The sequence below is a fragment of the Neoarius graeffei genome, chromosome 21 (assembly GCF_027579695.1).
Source record: "Neoarius graeffei isolate fNeoGra1 chromosome 21, fNeoGra1.pri, whole genome shotgun sequence".
NCBI classification, from domain to species: domain Eukaryota; kingdom Metazoa; phylum Chordata; class Actinopteri; order Siluriformes; family Ariidae; genus Neoarius; species Neoarius graeffei.
Genome location: NC_083589.1, coordinates 4,679,152 through 4,704,145, shown reverse-complemented (window position 1 = coordinate 4,704,145; position 24,994 = coordinate 4,679,152). Strand labels below are relative to the sequence as shown.

The 24,994-nt window shown below is 41.6% G+C and overlaps 2 protein-coding genes across 2 annotated transcripts in view; both read left to right on the top strand.

Moving 5' to 3' along the window:
• The window catches only part of rps16 (ribosomal protein S16), a 457,927-nt gene that overhangs the window by 70,840 nt on the left and 362,093 nt on the right, over nt 1-24,994 (top strand). The gene's annotated exons all lie outside the window — the stretch shown is intronic.
• ppfia2 (PTPRF interacting protein alpha 2) overlaps nt 1-24,994 on the top strand; it is a 204,181-nt gene that overhangs the window by 149,289 nt on the left and 29,898 nt on the right. Inside the window, exons 9-17 of the mRNA XM_060903793.1 lie at nt 750-833; nt 3,600-3,731; nt 7,759-7,821; nt 13,180-13,259; nt 13,367-13,502; nt 15,072-15,289; nt 18,278-18,503; nt 19,129-19,158; nt 19,411-19,538. Of these exons, the coding sequence (XP_060759776.1) occupies nt 750-833; nt 3,600-3,731; nt 7,759-7,821; nt 13,180-13,259; nt 13,367-13,502; nt 15,072-15,289; nt 18,278-18,503; nt 19,129-19,158; nt 19,411-19,538 (1,097 nt within the window). The remainder of the gene's footprint in view (nt 1-749; nt 834-3,599; nt 3,732-7,758; nt 7,822-13,179; nt 13,260-13,366; nt 13,503-15,071; nt 15,290-18,277; nt 18,504-19,128; nt 19,159-19,410; nt 19,539-24,994) is intronic.

Genomic DNA, 24,994 nt, shown 5'->3' with positions numbered 1-24,994 from the left:
CGAAGAGTTTGGTTGCAGAAGAAAATCCGAAACTTGTTTCAAAATGCCAAGAATGTGCTGCAACTCTAAAATTCAGTGATTGGGATGAAAGAAGGGATTAATCAGAGAACCAACCAAAACGCTCTTCATGACGCTATCACCACCATGCTTCACTGTGTCGATGGTGTTCTTCATTTCGGTTGTGTTCCAAAGTCACACGTTCAATTTTGGTCCCATCGGACACTGGGGACTTCTTTGCACGCTTGCTGACATAGTCGCTAACATACCTTTCAGCAGACTCCAAACAGGATTTCATCCGACTCATCATTTATCCAAGAAGCCCAGATTTGTGTCGTGTCCAGGCTGTGCTTGTCCTGTCAACAGCTTCTCGTATCTGAGTTGCGGCTCTCTCCGAGAGCCCTTACCATCAACTATAAACTCCAGAATAGCAGAGTCTTTACAGCTTGCTAATCGCACTGGATGTTGCTCCAAAATTGCACTAATTAGTGCATTTAAAAGCCATTATATTTGTACAGAGCTATTTAAGTTTCAGCCTACCATTTAGTATGATGATTACTGTTGCTATGGAATCAGTTCATCCAACTGAAAAAAAAAGATATTGTTCATGCTGTATGTGTCAAATTATAACAACGTTTTTTAAATGCATGATTGCAGCTCCAGCTTGGCTTTTAGTTTGAGGTTAAAGGGTCTCCGAACCAAGATGGCAACCGAGTGGACAGGGTTTATGATTTTTGTATTGTGTTGAACAGGCAGAGGAACGACACGGCAGTATTGAGGAACGAATGAGGCATCTGGAAGGACAGCTGGAGGAGAAAAACCAGGAACTTTTACGGGTGTGTACAGTCTTACAGCTGAAAGAAATCCCTGTTGGCTTAAATGTTAATTGATTAAATAGAACTGAGTAATTAAATATAGAACGATTAGCATAAACATAACATAAATCGAGATATACTGTATAAATTCAGCTAATAGATAGATGTATCCGGAAACATTTCCCATCAAGCTGAGTTTCATTCAAAATCAGATTTATTAGTTAAATAGCTACATTCATACTTCAGTATTTTTACTCATGCAAAATTCATTTCGTTCTAAATTTGTTTACAGAGTAATAATGTGATGCTAGCAGCTTTACAAGTTTTACATCAATTGTAAAAAGCTGTTCAAAGAAAACCAATTGCTTCTTTGTACAGAATGATGTATAATTTAACCTTTTATAATTAATTTAGTTTTTTCCTCCCACATGCAAAAAATGGTGTCCGGTTCATGTAGGTTAGATCCAGGGGCGTCAGAAGCATTTTTAATGTGTGTGTGTGTGTGTGTGGGGGGGGGGGGGGGGGGGGGGGCACACTGGCAGGGGGTCTGAGGGTCCTCCCCCAGAAAATTTTTAATTAATTAGATGCCATTTCGGGCGACACGGTGGTGTAGTGGTTAGCGCTGTTGCCTCACAGCAAGAAGGTCCGGGTTCAAGCCCCGTGGCCGGCGAGGGCCTTTCTGTGCAGAGTTTGCATGTTCTCCCCGTGTCCGTGTGGGTTTCCTCCGGGTGCTCCGGTTTCCCCCACAGTCCAAAGACATGCAGGTTAGGTTAACTGGTGACTCTAAATTGACCGTAGGTGTGAATGTGAGTGTGAATGGTTGTCTGCGTCTATGTGTCAGCCCTGTGATGACCTGGCGACTTGTCCAGGGTGTACCCCGCCTTTCGCCCGTAGTCAGCTGGGATAGGCTCCAGCTTGCCTGCGACCCTGTAGAACAGGATAAAGCGGCTAGAGATAATGAGATGAGATGAGATGCCATTTCCTGCATTCTGGTGTATTTTTAACAGGTTGTTAAACACCTAATTTTACCTACAAAAGTCACTTAATTCAATGACTATTTTAGAGACTCAACAATAAGTCCTCATTCCATTCTAGTCCATATATTCATCAGCCTGTTTTTAAACCCACTGCTCTGCCTAAGATAATGAGATGAATGTGACATAATTTATCACCAACAATGACTTTATCGGTGCATTTTACTTTTTATTTTGTGTTTCCTTTTTTAATTTAGTTTTAGATGTAACACAACACGCCACTGTGCCAAGCAATAGTGACACTCAACTGTATGTTTAAAAATAAGAATATTCATAATTTCACACAATGAACAGGCATGACATGGCATCATGCAAACTTCATAACACAAAATCACACTGTGTCGAGCAATGGTGACACATAAAAAACAACTTCACGCAATGAACAGGTGCCATTTTGTTAACCACCAACAGTGACTTTAGTGGGTGCATTTTACTTTTTTCTGATTTAGTGATACTCATAACAAAAATGACATGGCATCATGCAGTCTTCATAACACAAAATTACACATAAAAGAGAACTTCACACAATGAACAAGTGCAGTTTTGTCAACCTACGTGCAATGGTGGTACTACAGTAACATTTACAGATTAGTATAAAAAATAGATTTATAGATAGAACTCCTTCTTACATTGGTGCCACCACAATTTCTACCACTTCATAACTTTTATCCCCCTTTCCTTCACAATCCACCTGGAATAACATCCATCTCTCTCCATCGCTTTCCTCTCTACTATTCCTTCCCCATACACTGATTTCCCATCTTACTTTCCAGAAAACTGGCAAAAACCAGACAAAACAAGTTCTTCAAATCACAACAGGGAATCAATAAATATCATCAGAGCAGACTTGACCTCATTCTTGGCATTACAGTAAGGTCGGCCTACTGGGTGTGAATTAAATGATAGCTAACATTAAGCTAGCTGATACATCTCCTAACATTGACTAGCCAGCTAACTGCACTAACATTTCCATTGGGACAAAAAAACCCTGTCCTGTGGGGAAATTTTGACTGACTTTCCGCTTCTTTGTAAAGAATGTCCTTATGTCCATTGTGTCTGGGGAGGAGCAAATACTGCAAACAATTCACCATCAACCAAGAATACCCCATTAGGCTAAGCTTATTTCATTGTTTAGTTGAACATTAATTTAACGTGGCCTAGGGCTAATTTTGAGGGCAGATAACAAAAGAATAAGGTTTTAGCAAAAGCTAGACATTGTGAGGTGGCAATGGGGATGACGTCACCTCCTCCACTTTTGAGCAGCTGCACCTTGCACCAAAATTTCTCTGCTTGCACTGAGATTCACTTCACTTGCGTGCGGCGAGTTGTTGTAGATAACGCCCAGAAAACCCAGAGTGGATTTTCAGTGGTCTGTGTATTCTCTTATCGATCAAGTGGAATGGTTTCTTTCATGAAGCAATAGAAACGGCGCTGGGTGAACTAATATTTTATGTTAAATGTGGGCGGGTCCAAACGAAGAATTATGAAATGTGAAGGGGACACGTCCCCTTTACGTTCAATGGTGGCAACGCCCATGGTTAGATCCTCAGTATAAAAGTTTTTAGTGAACAAAACTCCACTAGAATTACTGTTGAAAAAAAAATACAACTTTAACCTCATACACTTTGTGCTAAATGTAACAAAATTAAATCAGTTACATTATTAAAAAAAAAGCTATTAGGATCAATGTATATTTAGCCATTAGCTTATGCTGCTTTCAGCCAGTAATAATGGATCGATTAATTTGTTTCAGGCTCGTCAGAGAGAGAAGATGAATGAGGAACACAACAAGCGTCTATCAGACACGGTGGATCGTCTCCTTACGGAATCCAACGAGCGTTTACAGCTCCATCTGAAGGAGAGGATGGCTGCTCTGGAGGAGAAGGTGCTTTTTTTGTTAGTTATTAATAAACTTATCATTTGTGATGATTCTGTATGATATTACATCAGCACATCTGCTTGGAATACGTTATCCGACAAGAAATCCCTCCTCCATTCGGGATCTAAATGCACCATCACACTTTTGCATCATTACGTCTCTGTGTTATTATACAGTGGTGCTTGAAAGTTTGTGAACTTTTTAGAATTTTCTATATTTCTGCATAAATATGACCTAAAACATTATCAGATTTTCACACAGGTCCTAAAAGTAGATAAAGAGAACCCAGTTAAACAAATGAGACAAAAATATTATACTTGGTCAGTTATTTATTGAGGAAAATGATCCAATATTACATATCTGTGAGTGGCAAAAGTATGTGAACCTCTAGGATTAGCAGTTAATTTGAAAGTGAAATTAGAGTCAGGTGTTTTCAATCAATGGGATGACAATCAGGTGTGAGTGGGCACCCTGTTTTATTTAAAGAACAGGAATCTATCAAAGTCTGATCTTCACAACACATGTTTGTGGAAGTGTATCATGGCACGAACAAAGGAGATTTCTGAGGACCTCAGAAAAAGCATTGTTGATGCTCATCAGGCTGGAAAAGGTTACAAAACCATCTCTAAAAAGTTTGGACTTCACCAATCCACAGTCAGACAGATTGTGTACAAATGGAGGAAATTCAAGACCATTGTTACCCTCCCCAGGAGTGGTAGACCAACAAAGATCACTCCAAGAGCAAGGCATGTAATAGTCGGCGAGGTCACAAAAGACCCCAGGGTAACTTCTAAGCAACTGAAGGCCTCTCTCACATTGACCAATGTTAATGTTCATGAGTCCACCATCAGGAGAACACTGAACAACAATGGTGTGCATGGCAGGGTTGCAAGGAGAAAGTCACTGCTCTCCAAAAAGAACATTGCTGCTCATCTGCAGTTTGCTAAAGATTATGTGGACAAGCCAGAAGGCTATTGGAAAAATGTTTTGTGGACAGATGAGACCAAAATAGAACATTTTGGTTTAAATGAGAAGCGTTATGTTTGGAGAAAGGAAAACACTGCATTCCAGCATAAGAACCTTATCCCATCTGTGAAACATGATGGTGGTATTATCATGGTTTGGGCCTGTTTTGCTGCATCTGGGCCAGGACGGCTTTCCATCATTGATGGAACAATGAATTCTGAATTATACCAGCGAATTCTGAAGGAAAATGTCAGGACATCTGTCCATGAACTGAATCTCAAGAGAAGGTGGGTCATGCAGCAAGACAATGACCCTAAGCCCACAAGTCGTTCTACCAAAGAATGGTTAAAGAAGAATAAAGTGAATGTTTTGGAATGGCCAAGTCAAAGTCCTGACCTTAATCCAATGGAAATGTTGTGGAAGGACCTGAAGCGAGCAGTTCATGTGAGGAAACCCACCAACATCCCAGAGTTGAAGCTGTTCTGTACGGAGGAACAGGCTAAAATTCCTCCAAGCCGGTGTGCAGGACTGATCAACAGTTACCGCAAACGTTTAGTTGCAGTTATTGCTGCACAAGGGGGTCACACCAGATACTGAAAGCAAAGGTTCACATACTTTTGCCACTCACAGATATGTAATATTGGATCATTTTCCTCAGTAAATAAATGACCAAGTATAATATTTTTGTCTCATTTGTTTAACTGGGTTCTCTTTATCTACTTTTAGGACTTGTGTGAAAATCTGATGATGTTTTAGGTCATATTTATGCAGAAATATAGAAAATTCTAAAGGGTTCACAAACTTTCAAGCACCACTGTAGTAAAGGCAAAGCATTTATTGTCATACAGACAGAAAAAAAAACCAAGTTTCCCTGGACAATGAAATTCTTCCTTTGCTGCCCACTTTGACTGCAGGAAAGTTAAAAAAAAAATTTAAAATAAATAAGGTTGAAAAGTACAATAATTCTCATGTACACTCAACAATATACAATGTACAGTCCGATGTACAATATATGATCTAATGCAAAAACATAGACGGTCCAATGTACTGTATACAGTCCGATCTACAATATAGTATCTAATGCAAATATATATAAATATATATAGTCTAATGTACCGTATACAATCTGATGTACAATATGTGATCTAATGCAAATATATATACAGAGTCGAATGTACCGTATACAGTCCGATCTATAAAATATGATCTAATGCAAATATATATATATATATATATATATATATATATATATATACACACACACAGTCTAAAGTACCATATACAATCCGATCTACAACGCGATCTAATGCAAATATATATACAGTTTAATATACCATATACAGTCCGATCTACAATATATGATCTAATGCAAATATATATGCAATCTAATGTACCGTATACAGTCCGTTCTACAAAATATGATCTAATGCAAAAACATACAGTCCGATGTACAATTTACTGTGCAACTTTTATGTCCAGTGCAGTAATGCTCGATGTGCAAATTTTAGTTTACTGTGGAACTCTGTGCAAGTTCTATGTACAGTGTGATTACAGTGCTGAGCGTAAATGAGTGCACCCCCTTTGAAAAGTAACATTTTAAACAATATCTCAAGGAACACAAACAATTTCCAAAATGTTGACAAGACAAAGTTTAATATAACATCTGGTTAATTTATAACATGAAAGTAAGGTTAATAATATAACTTAGATTACACATTTTTCAGTTTTACTCAAATTAGGGTGGTGCAAAAATGAGTACACCCCGCAACAAAAACTACTCCATCTAGTACTTTGTCTGGCCTCCATGATTTTTAATGACAGCACCGAGTCTTCTAGGCATGGAATGAACAAGTTGGCGACATTTTGCAACATCAATCTTTTTCCATTCTTCAACAACGACCTCTTTTAGTGACTGGATGCTGGATGGAGAGTGATGCTCAACTTGTCTCTTCAGAATTCCCCAAAGAAAATAATTTCTTTCCACCACAAAGGTGAAGGCTACAAGAAGATCAGCAAAGCTTTACTTATCAGTCAGAATACTGTAGCAAAAGTGGTACAAAAATTTAAGAAAGATGGAACCGCAACCATCTCACAGAGACGTCCAGGTCGTCCACGGAAGTTAACACCTCGACGGGAGCGTCTTCTGATGAGAAGGGTTGAAGAAAATCAGCATGCAAGTTCACTGCAGTTATCTAAAGAAGTAGAAAGCCAAACTGGGGTGACTATTTCCCGTGACGCAATACGGCGTACACTGCAGAGGAATGGCATGTATGGATGCCGTCCACGAAAGAAGCCTGTCCTAAAGCCCAGGCACAAAAAAGCCCGCCTAGAGTTTGCCAGGGCCCATGCTGACAAAGATGAAGACTACTGGGACTCTATACTCTGGAGTGATGAGACCAAGAGAAATGTTTTTGGAACTGATGGCTTCAAAACTGTATGGCGAGGAATACAGAGAAAACTGCCTGGTGCCTACAGTGAAACATGGTGGTGGCAGTGTCCTTATGTGGGGCTGCATGAGTGCTGCTGGTGTCGGGGAGCTGCAGTTCATTGATGGCATCATGAATTCACAGACGTATTGCTCTATACTGAAAGAGAAGATGCTACCATCACTCCGTGCCCTTGGTCGTCGTGCACTTTTCCAACATGACTAAACACACATCTAAGGCCACTGTTGGATTTCTGAAGAAGAACAGGGTGAAAGTGATTCAGTGGCCGAGTCTGTCTCCTGATCTGAACCCAATCGAACACCTATGGGGAATTCTGAAGAGACGAGTTGAGCATCGCTCTCCATCCAGCATCCAGTCACTAAAAGAGGTCGTTGTTGAAGAATGGAAAAAGATTGATGTTGCAAAATGTCGCCAACTTGTTCATTCCATGCCTAGAAGACTTGGTGCTGTCATTAAAAATCATGGAGGCCATACAAAGTACTAGATGTAGTAGTTTTTGTTGTGGGGTGTACTCATTTTTGCACCATCTTAATTTGAGTAAAACTGAAAAAGTGTAATCTAAGTTATATTATTAGAGAGACGGTTCCTCCTTAAAATTGCTGCGTGCTTTTCCCCCTCAGAATGTATTAATACAAGATTCAGAGAATTACAGGAAGCAGCTGGAAGACTCCATTCATGAAAAGGTAATGATTTATGTCCTATTACACTCTCACATCTCTTCTCTTATCCAGACCTGACACTGCATTTTCTTGCCCCATATGTCCTTCCGTGCCCTTGTTAGTTTATTTACGGTAGCCTTCCTACTCCAGTAATTACAGTAATTAGCTGTAGCTCAGCAGCAGAAACAGAAAGTCACCCCAGCAACAAAAAAAGTGAAGTGAAATGTTATCCTAAAAGATTTTTTTATGTTAAACACCACCGTGTAAAACTTCTTAGCTTGCTATGTTATTTACTGCACATACAAAAAAGCAAAACTATTTCTCTGCGTGAACAGAAATTCACACTTTAGACAAAATTAGTCTTGAAATTATTGTGTTTGAGTTTAATGGCAAACATTTAATCATGAAATGATTTCACGTGTCTTTTTCTCCTTGTTTTTTTTTTTATTTGCAGAATTTATTCTAAGACGTAACAAGTCACTGTTTGTAAAATTGCTGTTGTATGCAGAATAAAATGCAGTTCCTAGTAGAACGTTTTGACATTTTCTGATATATATTGTATGCAGTAATTCTGAAATACTAGAGATTGAACTGAAATGTGTTTCTCTTTTGTTTCTCAACTCAAAAGAAATTCTAATATTCTAAATTCCCCCAAAAGTGAAAAGTGAGAAAATCAGAAAATCATATAAACACACTGTCTCAAAGCAGCACATCTACAGTCCTGTGCAAAAGTCTGAGACACATGGAACGAAATGCTTAAAGTGCTGATGACACGTTTTTGACATCTTTGGCGATGTTTTATAACATTAAAAGTAATTCCCGATGATCCATATATTAATTCACAAAGGCGCCTATTTTACAAGTTATGATAAAAAACGCGGCTATTTGGGCAAATTTGACGGGGCTGCAGTACCCAGGAGACGAAAGAGGAGGAGGAGCTATATGACGTCAGCGAAAGAATCTTCCTCCTCACTTACCAGTTTGTTGCTGATGCGAGAGGTGTTCCGTTTATCATTATTAGTATTATTATTATACATTATTATAATATATAGTGGTGCTTGAAAGTTTGTGAACCCTTTAGAATTTTCTATATTTCTGCATAAATATGACCTAAAACATCATCAGATTTTCACACAAGTCCTAAAAGTAGATAAAGAGAACCCAATTAAACAAATGAGACAAAAATATTATACTTGGTCATTTATTTATTGAGGAAAATGATCCAATATTACATATCTGTGAGTGGCAAAAGTATGTGAACCTTTGCTTTCAGTATCTGGTGTGACCCCCTTGTGCAGCAATAACTGCAACTAAACGTTTCCGGTAACTGTTGATCAGTCCTGCACACCGGCTTGGAGGAATTTTAGCCCGTTCCTCCGTACAGAACAGCTTCAACTCTGGGATGTTGGTTGGTTTCCTCACATGAACTGCTCGCTTCAGGTCCTTCCACAACATTTCGAATGGATTAAGATCAGGGCTTTGACTTGGCCATTCCAAAACATTAACTTTATTCTTCTTTAACCATTCTTTGGTAGAATGACTTGTGTGCTTAGGGTCGTTGTCTTGCTGCATGAACCACCTTCTTTTGAGATTCAGTTCATGGACAGACGTCCTGACATTTTCCTTTAGAATTCGCAGTTATAATTCAGAATTTATTGTTCCATCAATGATGGCAAGCCGTCCTGGACCAGATGCAGCAAATGAAGTCCAAACCATGATACTACCACCACCATGTTTCACAGATGGGATAAGGTTCTTATGCTGGAATGCAGTGTTTTCCTTTCTCCAAACATAAGGCTTCTCATTTAAACCAAAATGTTCTATTTTTGTCTCATCCATCCACAAAACATTTTTCCAATAGCCTTCTGGATTGTCCATGTGATCTTTAGCAAACTGCAGATGAGCAGCAATATTCTTTTTGGAGAGCAGTGGCTTTCTCCTTGCAACTCTGCCATGCACACCATTGTTGTTCAGTGTTCTCCTGATGGTGGACTCATGAACATTAACATTAGCCAATGTGAGAGAGGCCTTCAGTTGCTTAGAAGTTACCCTGGGGTCCTTTGTGAACTCGGCGACTATTAGATGCCTTGGTCTTGGAGTGATCTTTCTTGGTCGACCACTCCTGGGGAGGGTAACAATGGTCTTGAATTTCCTCCATTTGTTCACAATCTGTCTGACTGTGGATTGGTGGAGTCCAAACTCTTTAGAGATGGTTTTGTAACCTTTTCCAGCCTGATGAGCATCAACAACGCTTTTTCTGAGGTCCTCAGAAATCTTCTTTCTTCGTGCCATGATACACTTCCATAAATGAGTTGTGAAGATCAGACTTTGATAGATCCCTGTTCTTTAAATAAAACAGGGTGCCCACTCACACCTGATTGTCATCCCATTGATTGAAAACACCTGACTCTAATTTCACCTTCAAATTAACTGCTAATCCTAGAGGTTCACATACTTTTGCCACTCACAGATATGTAATATTGGATCATTTTCCTCAATAAATAAATGACCAAGTATAATATTTTTGTCTCCTTTGTTTAACTGGGTTCTCTTTATCTACTTTTAGGACTTGTGTGAAAATCTGTTGATGTTTTAGGTCATATTTATGCAGAAATATAGAAAATTCTAAAGGGTTCACAAACTTTCAAGCACCACTGTATATATAGTTATTATGCCTTCACGTTGTGTTGCCGGCTTTTGCTCCAAAACCCACAAGGATGGGGTAAGTTTATTCAAGTTTCCCAGAGATCCCGAGCTGCATGCGAAGTGGGTGAAGCAAGTCAGGCGCACTCGTGACAAGTGGGAGCCCTCACCAACATCCGTCCTGTGCTCTGAACACTTCGATTTGGATTGTTTTGACACCCTTCCCAGCTTAAAGGAATCTCTTGGGTGTTCAGTTCAGCACAAACGTGTGTTACTACCATCAGCAGTGCCTACAGTATTCCGGAGGGGGTCTACTAGTAGCTATGCCGGATCCAGCAGTCGCCTGGGACAAGGCGACTCCTCCAAAGACAGTCCAACTGTCAGAACATGTGTTGAGAAACGACATAAGATAAAAGGTACGTAGAGCTATAGAGTGCTCTGACATGATGCTAAAAATAACCATGCGGTCTGCGCGGCCATCTTGGAAGTGACTCGCTCCAGAGCGCTCATAGAGTACACATCATAGAGTACACATTCATGATAATCATAAATGTAATCATAAAGTCGGCGTGATATCAGTCATGTATTTGCTTGTGAAAGCTTGTTTCTCAAAGCAAACACTGAGGGAAAGCTAACTTAGCCAGACAAGTAGGCTACAGATTGTCATTTGCTTACGCTGATGTAGGTTATCAAATATTTTGCTTCATTCAAGGATAAAACTAAGAAGCCATAAACTAGAAGACGTGCCTGCCAATATTATCCTAAATGTATCACGGATCAGGCATAGTCGTAAGCTTATTATGTTAGCCGTTTGCATGCTCCATTAGGAACTATGTATTCAGTGTAGCATACGGCTTACAGTACATGATATAAGCAGTGTTTACACATGCAAGACAACAATACACAATATTAAAATATTGATTCTGTAACATTTTGAACAAATACGGGTTGACCTACCAATCCTTGTTATCCAACCTTGTGGTGTTCGTCAATGCTGGGCTGTCTGCCTGTCCGCTGTCCATCTCGGAGTCGGAGTCGCTCTCAGATTGCACAGTAACAGGTTCAAACCTGTACGGTTGGATGCACCCGTGTTCGTCATCACTTGATTCTTCCGATCTATCCCACTCACAACACAATTCTAGACTCCCAGAAGAGGAAGAGCTAGAGAGTTCACTGGCGTTTTCATGCGCCATTTCCATTGAGTAGAACAGCCAGTGAACCGCAGCGTGTTCTCCCGCTGACGTCACAGCATGGCCGCGAGCCACGGACCCAGTTTTCTTGCGCTGTGCAATTAAAAGTTGGATATTCGCATAACAACAGCTTCTTTTCGCGTAATTATAACAGAAATCTAACGTTTGCCATGTTGTATAGTTTATTTAAGAAATTGCATAGAGTCATGTTCGTGTCATCAGCACTTTAAATGGCTTAAAAACTAATGAAATGAAATGTTTCAACATTTAAAAAATACTATAAACAGTAATCAGCAAGACATAATAAATGAAACAAAGTCAGTATTTGTTGTGAGACGACGCTTTGCTTTTAAAAAAATATCCGTCTCGGGTCCAGTGAGTGCAGTTTTATGTGGAAATGATCTGTAGGTTTTACTGAGCGTCTTCCAGAACCAGCCACAGTTCTTCTGGACACGCTGACTGTCACACTCGCGTCTTCATTTTACACCAAAACCCAGCAGCCTTCATTATGTTTTCTTTTTTCATCTGAAAAGTGCGCTCTTGTGGAATATGCTGCTCAGATATAAACTTTTTTTTTTCTGTAACATTTAATTTTGTGCTGGGAAACGAACATTTGGACTCTAAAATGTTTTTGTACTGACTCCATTAATGTAGAAGTCATAAAATAGAAATTTCTAACAAAGTTTGTATGGAAAAAAAAATCGAGTGCCGAAGTCTTTTGCACAGAACTGTAGACTGATTTAATTTGCATTTCATTTAACATGTACCGTACAGTGCCTTGCAAAAGTATTCATCCCCCTTGGTATTTGTCCTGTTTTGTCACATTCATCTCATCTCATCTCATTATCTCTAGCCGCTTTATCCTGTCCTACAGGGTCGCAGGCAAGCTGGAGCCTATCCCAGCTGACTACGGGCGAAAGGCGGGGTACACCCTGGACAAGTCGCCAGGTCATCACAGGGCTGACACATAGACACAGACAACCATTCACACTCACATTCACACCTACGCTCAATTTAGAGTCACCAGTTAACCTAACCTGCATGTCTTTGGACTGTGGGGGAAACCGGAGCACCCGGAGGAAACCCACGCGGACACGGGGAGAACATGCAAACTCCGCACAGAAAGGCCCTCGCCGGCCACGGGGCTCGAACCCGGACCTTCTTGCTGTGAGGCGACAGCGCTAACCACTACACCACCGTGCCACCACAAACAATAATTAAGCTGAAAAAAAAAAACAGAAATCTATCTAGAGTGTGCATACTGTAGGTATTCACCCTCTTTCATATGAAACCCCTAAATAAAGCTGGTCCAACCAATTCACCTCATAAGTCACATAATTAGTTGATTAAGATCCAACTGTGTGCAATCAAAGTGTCGCATGATGTCTGTATAAATCAACCTGTTCTGGAAAGACCTATTTCTTACTGATTATTTGATTCGGAACTGACTGTTATTAGCTGGTTGATATTAAAGTTTCATAGACTTATGAGCATCAGTGTAAATCGAGTTGTTGCTGTTGTGTGTGTGTGTGCACGCACGCATGTGCAGTCCCAGTTGGCGGAGGAGATGGACAAAATGAGGGCTGAACTCGATCAGTTCCGAATGAGGGCAGAGCCAACACTGTCACGGTGAGACATACCGTATGACGAGTCTTGATATCAGAATCCAACAAGCAAGGTGGAACGCTTAAACCTGTGTGTGTGTGTGTGTGTGTGTGTGTGTGTGTGTGTGTTAGGTCTCATCTGGACACCTCCTCAGATCTGCGTTACTCTCTTGGTTCTCTTGCTGAGTCTCAATCTGATTATCGCTCCACTAAAGTGATGCACCGAACAAGAAGAGGACGCATGGGGCTACGCCGAGACGAACAGAAGGTACACACACACACAGGCCATTTTATCCTTCCCCATCTCCCATATAGGTCACTTTCCAGCCATATAATTACTCTCTGTCGCTGATCTGATGTTCCGGATAAGTACAGTAAAAGTATTGGCGCCCCTCTACTCCCATCCATCACCACTGAGTAGATTACATTTGAATGTCTCAAATCAAACTTGAGAACTTTTGCTTCCTTAGACATGATGATGGTTGAAGTGGTTTACATTGTGGGAACGCTGTTGCTAAGCAACTGGATGGTTGGCACTGTGCATAAGCTAGCGACGGACTGAGGGAAGTTAGCTAGACAGTAGATCTTTTATCATGACGGTGCATAAATGACAGAACAATCATGAATATTGGAATATTCACCTCAGATGTGCTGTAAATCACAAAGAAAATTGCACTATATGGCTAAAATTAGCTTCATGAAGTGAATTCTTTGACACAGACATGAGACATGATGGACGAGACTGAGCTATAAGAAATATCAACATTTACCTCAGATGTGTTGGTATAATGAAAAAACAAAGGCTCTGTATAGCTAGCGTGCACTAAAATGATGATTTAGCTTCCTAGCATGCAGCTAGCAAAGAAAATAGAAGTCAGCATCCCAGTGTATGCGTGTGTGACATCAATGTTTCCCTCAGATGTGTTGATAAATTACGAAGAACATATGCCGTAGATCTAAACTAAATGTAATTAAACCTAAAGGCCCAGTCACACAGCCAAAACTTACGATTTACGCATGAATTGCGCATAAATTTCGAGTCGTGCGCGATTCATCAGTGCTGTGCGTAATTCATAAGTTTTTTTGACGTGGAGCATCAGTAGTTGTCAGTGGATGTTCGACGAATCGGGTTTGTGCGCGATTCCAGGTTTTGAGCTGCTCAAAAATATTGATCACGCACAAGTATGCGCGATTGTGCGCCGTTTAACGTAGTTCTGACGCGGACAATGCGCGACATATGCGTGGACCGTTAGTGGTTGATCGCAAGAAATTTACCGCTACCGCGCACGTCGATGACTTTTCACTGACGAATAACGCACATATCACGCATGTCTCGCTGTAGTAACACGTACATTTCACTGATATCCACTGACATGCGCGCTCTATGCGTCGTTCATCAGTGCTAGTGTGCGGTTCATGCGTGCTTATATGTGGTTCATACGCAGTTTATGCGTGGAGTGTTCGTCAATAAAAACCAGAAATTATCCCTCTTTTGACCCTATGCGCTGATGTGCGTGATTTGTAAGTGATTGTAAGTGATTTGTACGTAGTTCATGCGCAATTAATCGGTGATTTTCGACCACGCACACCCCCAAAAAATGGTCAATTTCTCCACTGACAATCACGCACAAGCCAACTTTATACGTGATTTATGCGTGATCGGCTGTGTGACTGGGCCTTAAGCACTGATCACGGAGTTCATTTCCACCACGTTAAGGAAGGTTAGCGTCTGAGTTATCAGATTTGAGGTGTACAGAGACTGGTGCGCTCGTAGAATTCTGTCTGAGTGTAGATGTAAAGTTTATATGGTATAACAAACGTTTCCACACTGCTTCAGGCGAAATCTCTGGGTGAACACGAGTGGCGCACGCAGCAGCTCGGCGTGTTGGGCTCACACCCGTTCGAGAGCGATACCGAGATGTCAGACATCGACGACGACGATCGGGAGACTTTGTTCAGCTCGATGGATCTGCTCTCGCCCAGCGGACATTCAGACGCTCAGACCCTCGCCATGATGCTACAGAAACAACTCGACGCCATCAATAAAGAGATACGGTCAGAGATCAACCAACACGCCATCATTCATTCATCCATTCATTCAGCACTGTACGATGTGTTCTGGTTGGCTGAGAAATGGAGAGCAGTTCACCTCAGGGGTTAAGCAGCGGGCGTTGGAGGTCCTCGACGTGCTGTGATTTTGTAACTGTTCACTGAATAGCTAACATTAGCTAGCTAGTTCTTTCACATCACTGTAAGAAATATCGTAGAGGCAAAAGCTGTCCACACTGTTTAAACGTTAGCAGTTGCTTTATCTTTCGGAAAAAAAGCCCATTTTCTGTTTTGTTCTTAAATGTTTTCAAAGTGAGTTGATTTTTTTTGAACTTCCCGTACATTATTGGTTAATTTCTGAATCTTGGATGTGCAAGAAACTATTAAGGAGGTAAATCTTGCTTAATTATTAATTTGCGCTAGCAGCCTTGGCACAAATTATTACTCTCACTCAGGATCTTTCTACTTTATTGTTCTTATTATTATTATTATTATTGTTCTTGTAATTTTTTTTAGGATGCTACAATATTTCTCCCTCAGTTTTCAACCCATCATTACCAAATTTCATATGAAGAATACCTCTGGGCTGAATTACATTGCTATGACTTTTGGTGCTGATCTGGATCACGGAACCGGAATGATCCATGAAAAATGGGTGTTTTTTCAATCACTCATAACTCCGTTAAAGGAGAACTGAAGTCATTTTTAAACTTGCTTTATTTCTTAATTAACATCTTATTCAATTACGTTTTCGGTTTCAGTAACCTTATATCATGACTCGTATTGGCAGCTAATTGCAATTAAATATTATACTTATCGGCCTATTCGGTTTTTAGCCGTGTTGAATTTAGTTCGTTTGGTCCACGGCAGGCGTCGCTTATCCGCGCGATCTTCACGAGACTTGTGCGAGACTTCGAAACGTGAAGCGTCAGCCAGGTGTCAGCGCCGCCATTTTGAAAACTGTTTTCCAAACGAAGTATTGCACAAAAACGAGTTTAAATGACGATTACTGCCGACTTTTTTCAAACTTTCCTGATTGCTATCAAAACAAGCAAAACTTCCGGCTTGATTACATCAGCATTCGAAAGAGGGCGCGCGCGTCTTTTGACAATGTTGGCAGATGTCGGTCACTTTTTGATTTCCGCTGTACGTTTTACTTCTGTCTTACGATGTCTCGCACAGGTCTCAACGCATCTCGTTTACGGCCATTGCTTTGACATATGGACTGATATATTACAGAGCATATTTCAAACACTCAGCATCGACAAAATAGCGATCAAAAATGCATTCCGATATTTAATAATAATGAGAAATAGAATTTTGATCATAAAAAAATTTGCATTCAGTTCTCCTTTAATTTTCATGATTTGTTCAATCAGTTGTTTTATTATTATTATTTTGTCCAGGGCGGCAGGCTGCAATTTTTCCTCGCTAAGCATCGTTCTCTATCTCTTACCGTTCTGGAGCTATAGGTTATGGTGACCAGACGTCCCAGTTTGTAACAGCTCACGCAAATTACTATGACTTTAGTCACAGTCTCTATCTAGTTTTATTTATTTAGTTTTAAAATCAAAACAGCATACCCTTGCTTTCCATACACTTCCAACGTTCAGGAATTAACTGCTAGCATAAGTGGATTTTATTTAAATAAAACATTTTCCAGGCGGCATGGTGGTGTAGTGATTAGCGCTGTCGCCTCACAGCAAGAAGGTCCGGGTTCGAGCCCCGGGGCCGGCGAGGGCCTTTCTGTGCGGAGTTTGCATGTTCTCCCCGTGTCCGCGTGGGTTTCCTCCGGGTGCTCCGGTTTCCCCCACAGTCCAAAGACATGCAGGTTAGGTTAACTGGTGACTCTAAATTGAGCGTAGGTGTGAATGTGAGTGTGAATGGTTGTCTGTGTCTATGTGTCAGCCCTGTGATGACCTGGTGACTTGTCCAGGGTGTACCCCGCCTTTCGCCCGTAGTCAGCTGGGATGGGATCCGGCTTGTCTGCGACCCTGTAGAACAGGATAAAGCGGCTACAGATAATGAGATGAGATGAGACTGTGACGTGTGAGAGTCAATAGAAAAAAAGAGGGCGGGGCTGGAAATATTTGTCTGAAAACAAAAATGGAGGAAGTAGTAATGATTACATAGCGCGTCCACGTTTGAAAAAAATCCTAAACTAACTAGCTAATGTTATCTGTTCAGTGCTCTCGGCTTCAGAAGCCCCGCTCACAAAGCACATAGTATTTCTTTTTCTTTCACTAAGTTATCGACAAGCTTCTGAAAATTGATGGATGCGATCTGATTGGCTCTTCTGTGTCACTGGATTGAAATATCTCCAGAATCCTGTCTTTGAAAAGCTGTTATAGTTTTAATTGAGGCGGCACGGTGGTGTAGTGGTTAGCGCTGTCGCCTCACAGCAAGAAGGTCTGGGTTCGAGCCCCGTGGCCGGCGAGGGACTTTCTGTGTGGAGTTTGCATGTTCTCCCCGTGTCCGCGTGGGTTTCCTCCGGGTGCTCCGGTTTCCCCCCACAGTCCAAAGACATGCAGGTTAGGTTAACTGGTGACTCTAAATTGAGCGTAGGTGTGAATGTGAGTGTGAATGGTTGTCTGTGTCTATGTGTCAGCCCTGTGATGACCTGGCGACTTGTCCAGGGTGTACCCCGCCTTTCGCCCGTAGTCAGCTGGGATAGGATCCAGCTCGCCTGCGACCCTGTAGAACAGGATAAAGCGGCTAGAGATAATGAGATGAGATGAGTTTTAATTGGAACAGTTAGGGTGTGGCTTGTGTTTTGCAGTTTAAACGAATTCTTCCTGCACCATGTGATTTAAAAAAAGACTGATGTCAGCGTCATGGAAAATGTTCCTATGTGATTTAAAATGATTTAATAAATCACATAAAAGTAGTGAGCAGTGCGTAGTTTAAAGTAACGGAGTATAAATGCATTAAAACGTAAACATTACTTAAGTACATGTAATGGAGTAAATATAACGTGTGTGTGTGTGTGTGTAGGCTGATTCAGGAGGAGAAGGAGTGTACAGAGCAGCGGGCTGAGGAGATTGAACACCGTGTAGCCAGTGTGAGTTTAGAGGGATTGAATCTGGCGCGTTCACTCATCACCGCCTCGGCTACAGCGTCATCGCTCGCATCATCATCACCACCCAGCGGGCACTCATCCCCCAAGCACACACCCCGCAGCCCCGCCCGGGACATGGAGCGCATGGGGGTCATGACACTGGTATACACACACACACGGAACTCAGACCACTTCTTCTTCATGGCCTTCCTCTGATTTCTTTTTTCCTCTTCTTTTTGTTTATATTGATATTTCTGATTTTTTTTTTCTTATTTCTGTACCTTACTTTTTCTCTTGTTTTTGCTGTTTTTTTCTCATGATATTTCTACTTCTTTTGATTGTTTTTTTCCTTTTATCTTTCCCTCCTGTCTTATGATTTCTGTTTCCTGATGTCATTCATGTCATTATTTCGCAGAACTTTCTGATTAAAGGACACAGATATTAAAGTGAAAACACACACCGTCACACGGCACACCAGTAATCCACAAAAAAAGATAAAAACACAACCCTGAGATAGATAAACTTATATTAAAGCCCTGTTTGGACAGGATTAGTTTTACATGTTGATGTGGAGTAATGTGATTATTACCGGAGTGTCTCTGGGATTTGAATCGCGTCTCAGTCATTTTTACAGGCTGCGTGCACACATTTCGGGAAAGATTACAGCATTTATAAATATACAGTCTATCAGTCTGTCCTGTCTGATTTGACATGCTGGTAAAGATTGTGTGATAGTTGGTGATATGATGTGAGATTAACTCTTATTTCTCTTCTTTCTGGGTTCCAGCCCAGTGACCTGAGGAAACACCGGAGAAAGGTACTGCTTTATTTCCCAGCATGCACCACCTGCTTTGCTTTAATCTACTGTGTATTTATAGTCTGTGTGTGTGTGTGTGTGTGTGTGTGTGTGTGTGAGAGAGAGAGATCTATATGTTTGTGTCAAGAAGAAATGTGGTGCTTTATTCTCTATTTCCCACCATGTTCTTTCTCCTCCTCTATCTGCCATGATATGCTGAGTATTTATAGTGCAAACTATAAACGTGTGTGTGTGTGTGTGTGCGCGTGTCAGATCGCAGCCGTGGACGAGGACAGCCGAGAGGACAAAGCCACCATAAAGTGTGAGACGTCTCCTCCTCCAACGCCTCGTCATGTCCGGATGACACACACACTGCCCGCTTCCTCTCACAATGATGCACGGTGGGTGCCTTCGTGTCTCTCTCTCTCTGTCTCACTCACACACACACACACACACACACACACACACACACACACATGTTGAAAATAGCACCACTAGAGTAAAATTTAATAATAATGGTTAAAATCTGAAAAGATTTTTTACAATGATAAAAACTAGATCAAATATTTAAGTTATTCCACAAAATCGAGTCGTACATGAGCTGAAAGCCGACAAGGCGCGTAGCACCGAGATTGAGTGGAATAACTGTTTTATTCTATCTACAGTTGTGTTCACAATTATTCAACCCCCACTGAAATTAAGTGTTTTGGCCAGTTTGACATTGATTTTGATCATTTCAGTCATCTTATTTATAATTAAATCAAAGAGGCACTTGTAAATTAGACAAATATAACATAACATTTATAATAAAATGGCCACAAATGTCTTTTCTGTGCTCACATCATTATCAGTTTTATTCAACCCCCAAGTGACATTCATTCTTAGTACAACATCCTTTTCCAGTTATAACATCTTTCAAGCGTGAAGCATAGCTTGACACAAGTGTCTTGCAGCGACCAACGGGTATCTTAGCCCATTCTTCATGGGCAAAAGCCTCCAGTTCAGTCACATTCTTAGGCTTGCGCGCTGCAACAGCCTTCTTTAGGTCCCACCAGAGGTTCTCAATCGGATTTAAGTCTGGTGACTGCGATGGCCACTCCAGAATGTTCCAGCCCTTCATCTTCAACCATGCTCTAGTGGACTTGGATGTGTGCTTAGGATCATTGTCCTGTTGAAAGGTCCAACGTCTCCCAAGCCGCAGGTTTGTGACAGACTCCATCACATTTTCTTCCAAGATTTCCTGGTACTGAAGAGAATTCATGGTACCCTGCACACGATGAAGCTTCCCTGTACCATTAGAAGCAAAACAGCCCCAAAGCATAATTGACCCCCCGCCATGCTTCACAGTAGGCAAGGTGTTCTTTTCTTCATAGGCCTGGTCCAAACATAGTGCTGGTCCATGGGCCCAAACAGTTCTAATTTAGTTTCATCAGTCCACAGAACACTTTCCCAAAACTTTTGTGGCTTGTCCACATGACTTTTGGCATACTGCAGTCGACATTTCTTATTCTTTGGAGTCAGCAAGGGGGTGCGCCTGGGAGTTCTGGCATAGAGGCCGTCATTACGCAGTGTGCGCCTTATTGTCTGTGCTGAAACCTCAATGCCCACATCTAACAGATCTTTTTTCAGTTCCTCACCAGTCACACGGGGATTTTTATCCACCTGGCGCTTCAGGTAGCGCACAGCAGTCGCCGTCAGGATCTTCTTTCTGCCACGACCAGGTAGCGTTTCCACTGTGCCCTTTGCCTTGAATTTACAGATGATGCTTCCGATAGTATCTCTTGGAATGTTTAACATTTTGGAAATCTTCTTATATCCATTGCCATTCTTGTGAAGAGAAATAACCTCTTCTCTTGTCTTCTGGGACCATTCTCTTGCCTTCACCATGTTTGTCAACACACCAGTAAATGTCTAGAAGGAGCCGAGTATCAGTCCTTTTAAATCTGCCTAATTGGTGCTTATTATGCTTGATTGATGCTCGTTGACATCCACAGGTGTTTTCAATACCTGATTGAAAACACTTGAATGAACCTCTGTTCTTAAGAGTGGTAGTCTTAAAGGGGTTGAATAATTGTGTCAATGAAGAAATCACAAAAAGGCCATTTAATACTTTATTACAAAAGCAGTTGATGTCATTTTAGTTGCATTTGGTTCTTTAACAAGTCCTTGTAAGATGTCATTATGAACACAATTACAAATGTACACTGAATTCCCTAAAACCCTTTACAGCATTGGGGGTTGAATAATTTTGAACACAACTGTACATTCACTGGACTTTGAGAAACAGAGCATTTTTAGTTTTATGTTTTGCAAATTCAATAAATAAAAACTTTATACAAAACGTCCGACAAAATCATTTCTGCTTAGAACGTAAACAAACCGGCGAAATGACAGGAGCAATTTGTGAAAAATGCAATAATAATACAACCCCGATTCCAAAAAAGTTGGGAGACAAAGTACAAATCGTAAATCAAAACGGAATGCAATAATTTAAAAATCTTAACTGATATTGTATTCACAATAGAACATAGACAACATATCAAATGTCGAAAGTGAGACATTTAGAAATTTCATGCCAAATATTGGCTCATTTGAAATTTCATGACAGCAACACATCTCAAAAAAGTTGGGACAGGGGCAATAAGAGGCTGGAAAAGTTAAAGGTACAAAAAAAGGAACAGCTGGAGGACCAAATTGCAACTCATTAGGTCAATTGGCAACAGGTCATTAACATGACTGGGTATAAAAAGAGCATCTTGGAGTGGCAGCGGCTCTCAGAAGTAAAGATGGGAAGAGGATCACCAATCCCCCTAATTCTGCGCCGACAAATAGTGGAGCAATATCAGAAAGGAGTTTGACAGTGTCAAATTGCAAAGAGTTTGAACACATCATCATCTACAGTGCATAATATCATCAAAAGATTCAGAGAATCTGGAAGAATCCCTGTACGTAAGGGTCAAGGCCAGAAAACCATACTGGGTGCCCGTGATCTTCGGGCCCTTAGACGGCACTGCATCACATACAGGCATGCTTCTGTATTGGAAATCACAAAATGGGCTCAGGAATATTTCCAGAGAACATTATCTGTGAACACAATTCATCGTGCCATCCGCCGTTGCCAGCTAAAACTCTATAGTTAAAAGAAGAAGCCATATCTAAACATGATCCAGAAGCGCAGACGTCTTCTCTGGGCCAAGGCTCATTTAAAATGGACTGTGGCAAAGTGGAAAACTGTTCTGTGGTCAGATGAATCAAAATTTGAAGTTCTTTATGGAAATCAGGGACGCCGTGTCATTCGGACTAAAGAGGAGAAGGACGACCCAATTTGTTATCAGCGCTCAGTTCAGAAGCCTGCATCTCTGATGGTATGGGGTTGCATTAGTGCATGTGGCATGGGCAGCTTACACATCTGGAAAGACACCATCAATGCTGAAAGGTATATCCAGGTTCTAGAGCAACATATGCTCCCATCCAGACGACGTCTCTTTCAGGGAAGACCTTGCATTTTCCAACATGACAATGCCAAACCACATACTGCATCAATTACAGCATCATGGCTGCGTAGAAGAAGGGTCCGGGTACTGAACTGGCCAGCCTGCAGTCCAGATCTTTCACCCATAGAAAACATTTGGCGCATCATAAAACGGAAGATACGACAAAAAAGATCTAAGACAGTTGAGCAACTAGAATCCTACATTAGACAAGAATGGGTTAACATTCCTATCCCTAAACTTGAGCAACTTGTCTCCTCAGTCCCCAGACGTTTACAGACTGTTGTAAAGAGAAAAGGGGATGTCTCACAGTGGGAAACATGGCCTTGTCCCAACTTTTTTGAGATGTGTTGTCTCATCTCATTATCTCTAGCCGCTTTATCCTGTTCTACAGGGTCGCAGGCAAGCTGGAGCCTATCCCAGCTGACTACGGGCGAAAGGCGGGGTACACCCTGGACAAGTCGCCAGGTCATCACAGGGCTGACACATATGGCCTTTTTCCACTACCCTTTTTCAGCTCACTTCAGCTCGCTTCAGCTCACTTCAGCCCGACACGGCTCGTGTTTCGACTACCAAAAACCAGCACGACTCAGCTCGTTTCAGCCCTGCTTAGCCCCTAAAACTCGCACCGTTTTGGAGTGGGGCTGAAGCGAGCCAAGCCGTGCCGAGTGAGGGTGAGGGCGTGAGCAGACACTCCCCTGTGCACTGATTGGTGAGGAGGAGTGTCCTCACATGTCCACACACGCCCCGCGAGCGCGCTGGGATCTGTAAACACCGCAAACCCGGAAGGAGAAGAATTACGAATTACGAGAATTTCTGAAGCCTTATGCGCCTCGCCTCATCTATATGCTCTTGCCAGTATCTGTTGGCGTTGTCGGTGACAACAAGCCACAGCACCAAGACCAGCAACACTAACGACTCCATGTCCTCCATGTTTATTGTTTACTATTCGGGTCGTGAGACTACCGCTTAAAAGCTCACTGAATCAGTGACATACAGAGCATCGTGGACGAGTTCGCGGAGCGCAAGGCTCGTCGTATGCCCTTCAAATAATGCGCGCAGTAGGCTATTGATGTTTTATTATGAGCCAAGTACAGTATCCTAATGTTTTTTGTTTCTGAGTTACATGTTCGTTTGAAGGACTTGATGTACAAAATAACATAGTTGCACCCCGTAGTGCTGAAATTGGTAAACACAGTGCATTCAGTGAGGTTTGCACCGCCCTCCTTTTATTTCTGACTCTTCCTGTCACCGTTGCAACCTCTGAGCGCTCATTCGTATGCCCTTCAAATAATGTGCGCAGTATAGGCTATTGATGTTTTATTATGAGCCATGTACAGTATCCTAATGTTTTTTGTTTCTGAGTTACATGTTCGTTTGAAGGACTTGATGTACTAAATAACATAGTTGCACCCGGTAGTGTTGAAATTGGTAAACACCGCAGTTGCGGACATTTTGTAGCCTAAAATGATGTTATGATAAGCTTTAATAAAGGGCCCGGTCATTTGCCCCGCCCCCGGCCCGGCTCTGACTTGTTCCGCCACTGTCACTGATGTCACTGTTTGCGCTGCTTACTGACATCACGTGACATCCACCCACTTTCGCTAACTCCACCCAATGTGTCCACCCACTTCCAGCCAGCACGGTTGTAGTCGAAATGCAACTCCAACAGCCCCACTCAGCTCGACTCAGCTCGACTCAGCACGGCACGGCTCAGCCGCGTTTGTAGTGGAAAAGCGGCAATAGACACAGACAACCATTCACACTCACATTCACACCTACGCTCAATTTAGAATCACCAGTTAACCTAACCTGCATGTCTTTGGACTGTGGGGGAAACCGGAGCACCCGGAGGAAACCCACGCGGACACGGGGAGAACATGCAAACTCCGCACAGAAAGGCCCTCGCCGGCCACGGGGCTCGAACCCGGACCTTCTTGCTGTGAGGCAACAGCGCTAACCACTACACCACCGTGCTGCCCGAGATGTGTTGTTGTCATGAAATTTAAAATCACCTAATTTTTCTCTTTAAATGATACATTTTCTCAGTTTAAACATTTGAAATGTCATCTATGTTCTATTCTGAATAAAATATGGAATTTTGAAACTTCCACATCATTGCATTCTGTTTTTATTTACAATTTGTACTTTGTCCCAACTTTTTTGGAATCGGGGTTGTAATAATAATTCTTGAAAAATAAAAAAAAGATACGTTCGTACCATCAAATACTTTTATTCCATATTTTGTTGCTTTTTTCTATTTTTTCGTCCTCGGTTGGTTCAGCAACACGCTCCGCCATTTTGTTTTTCTCTACTCGTGGTATATGAGCTGATATCCTAGTAGTAGAGTAGCCAATCAGAGAACA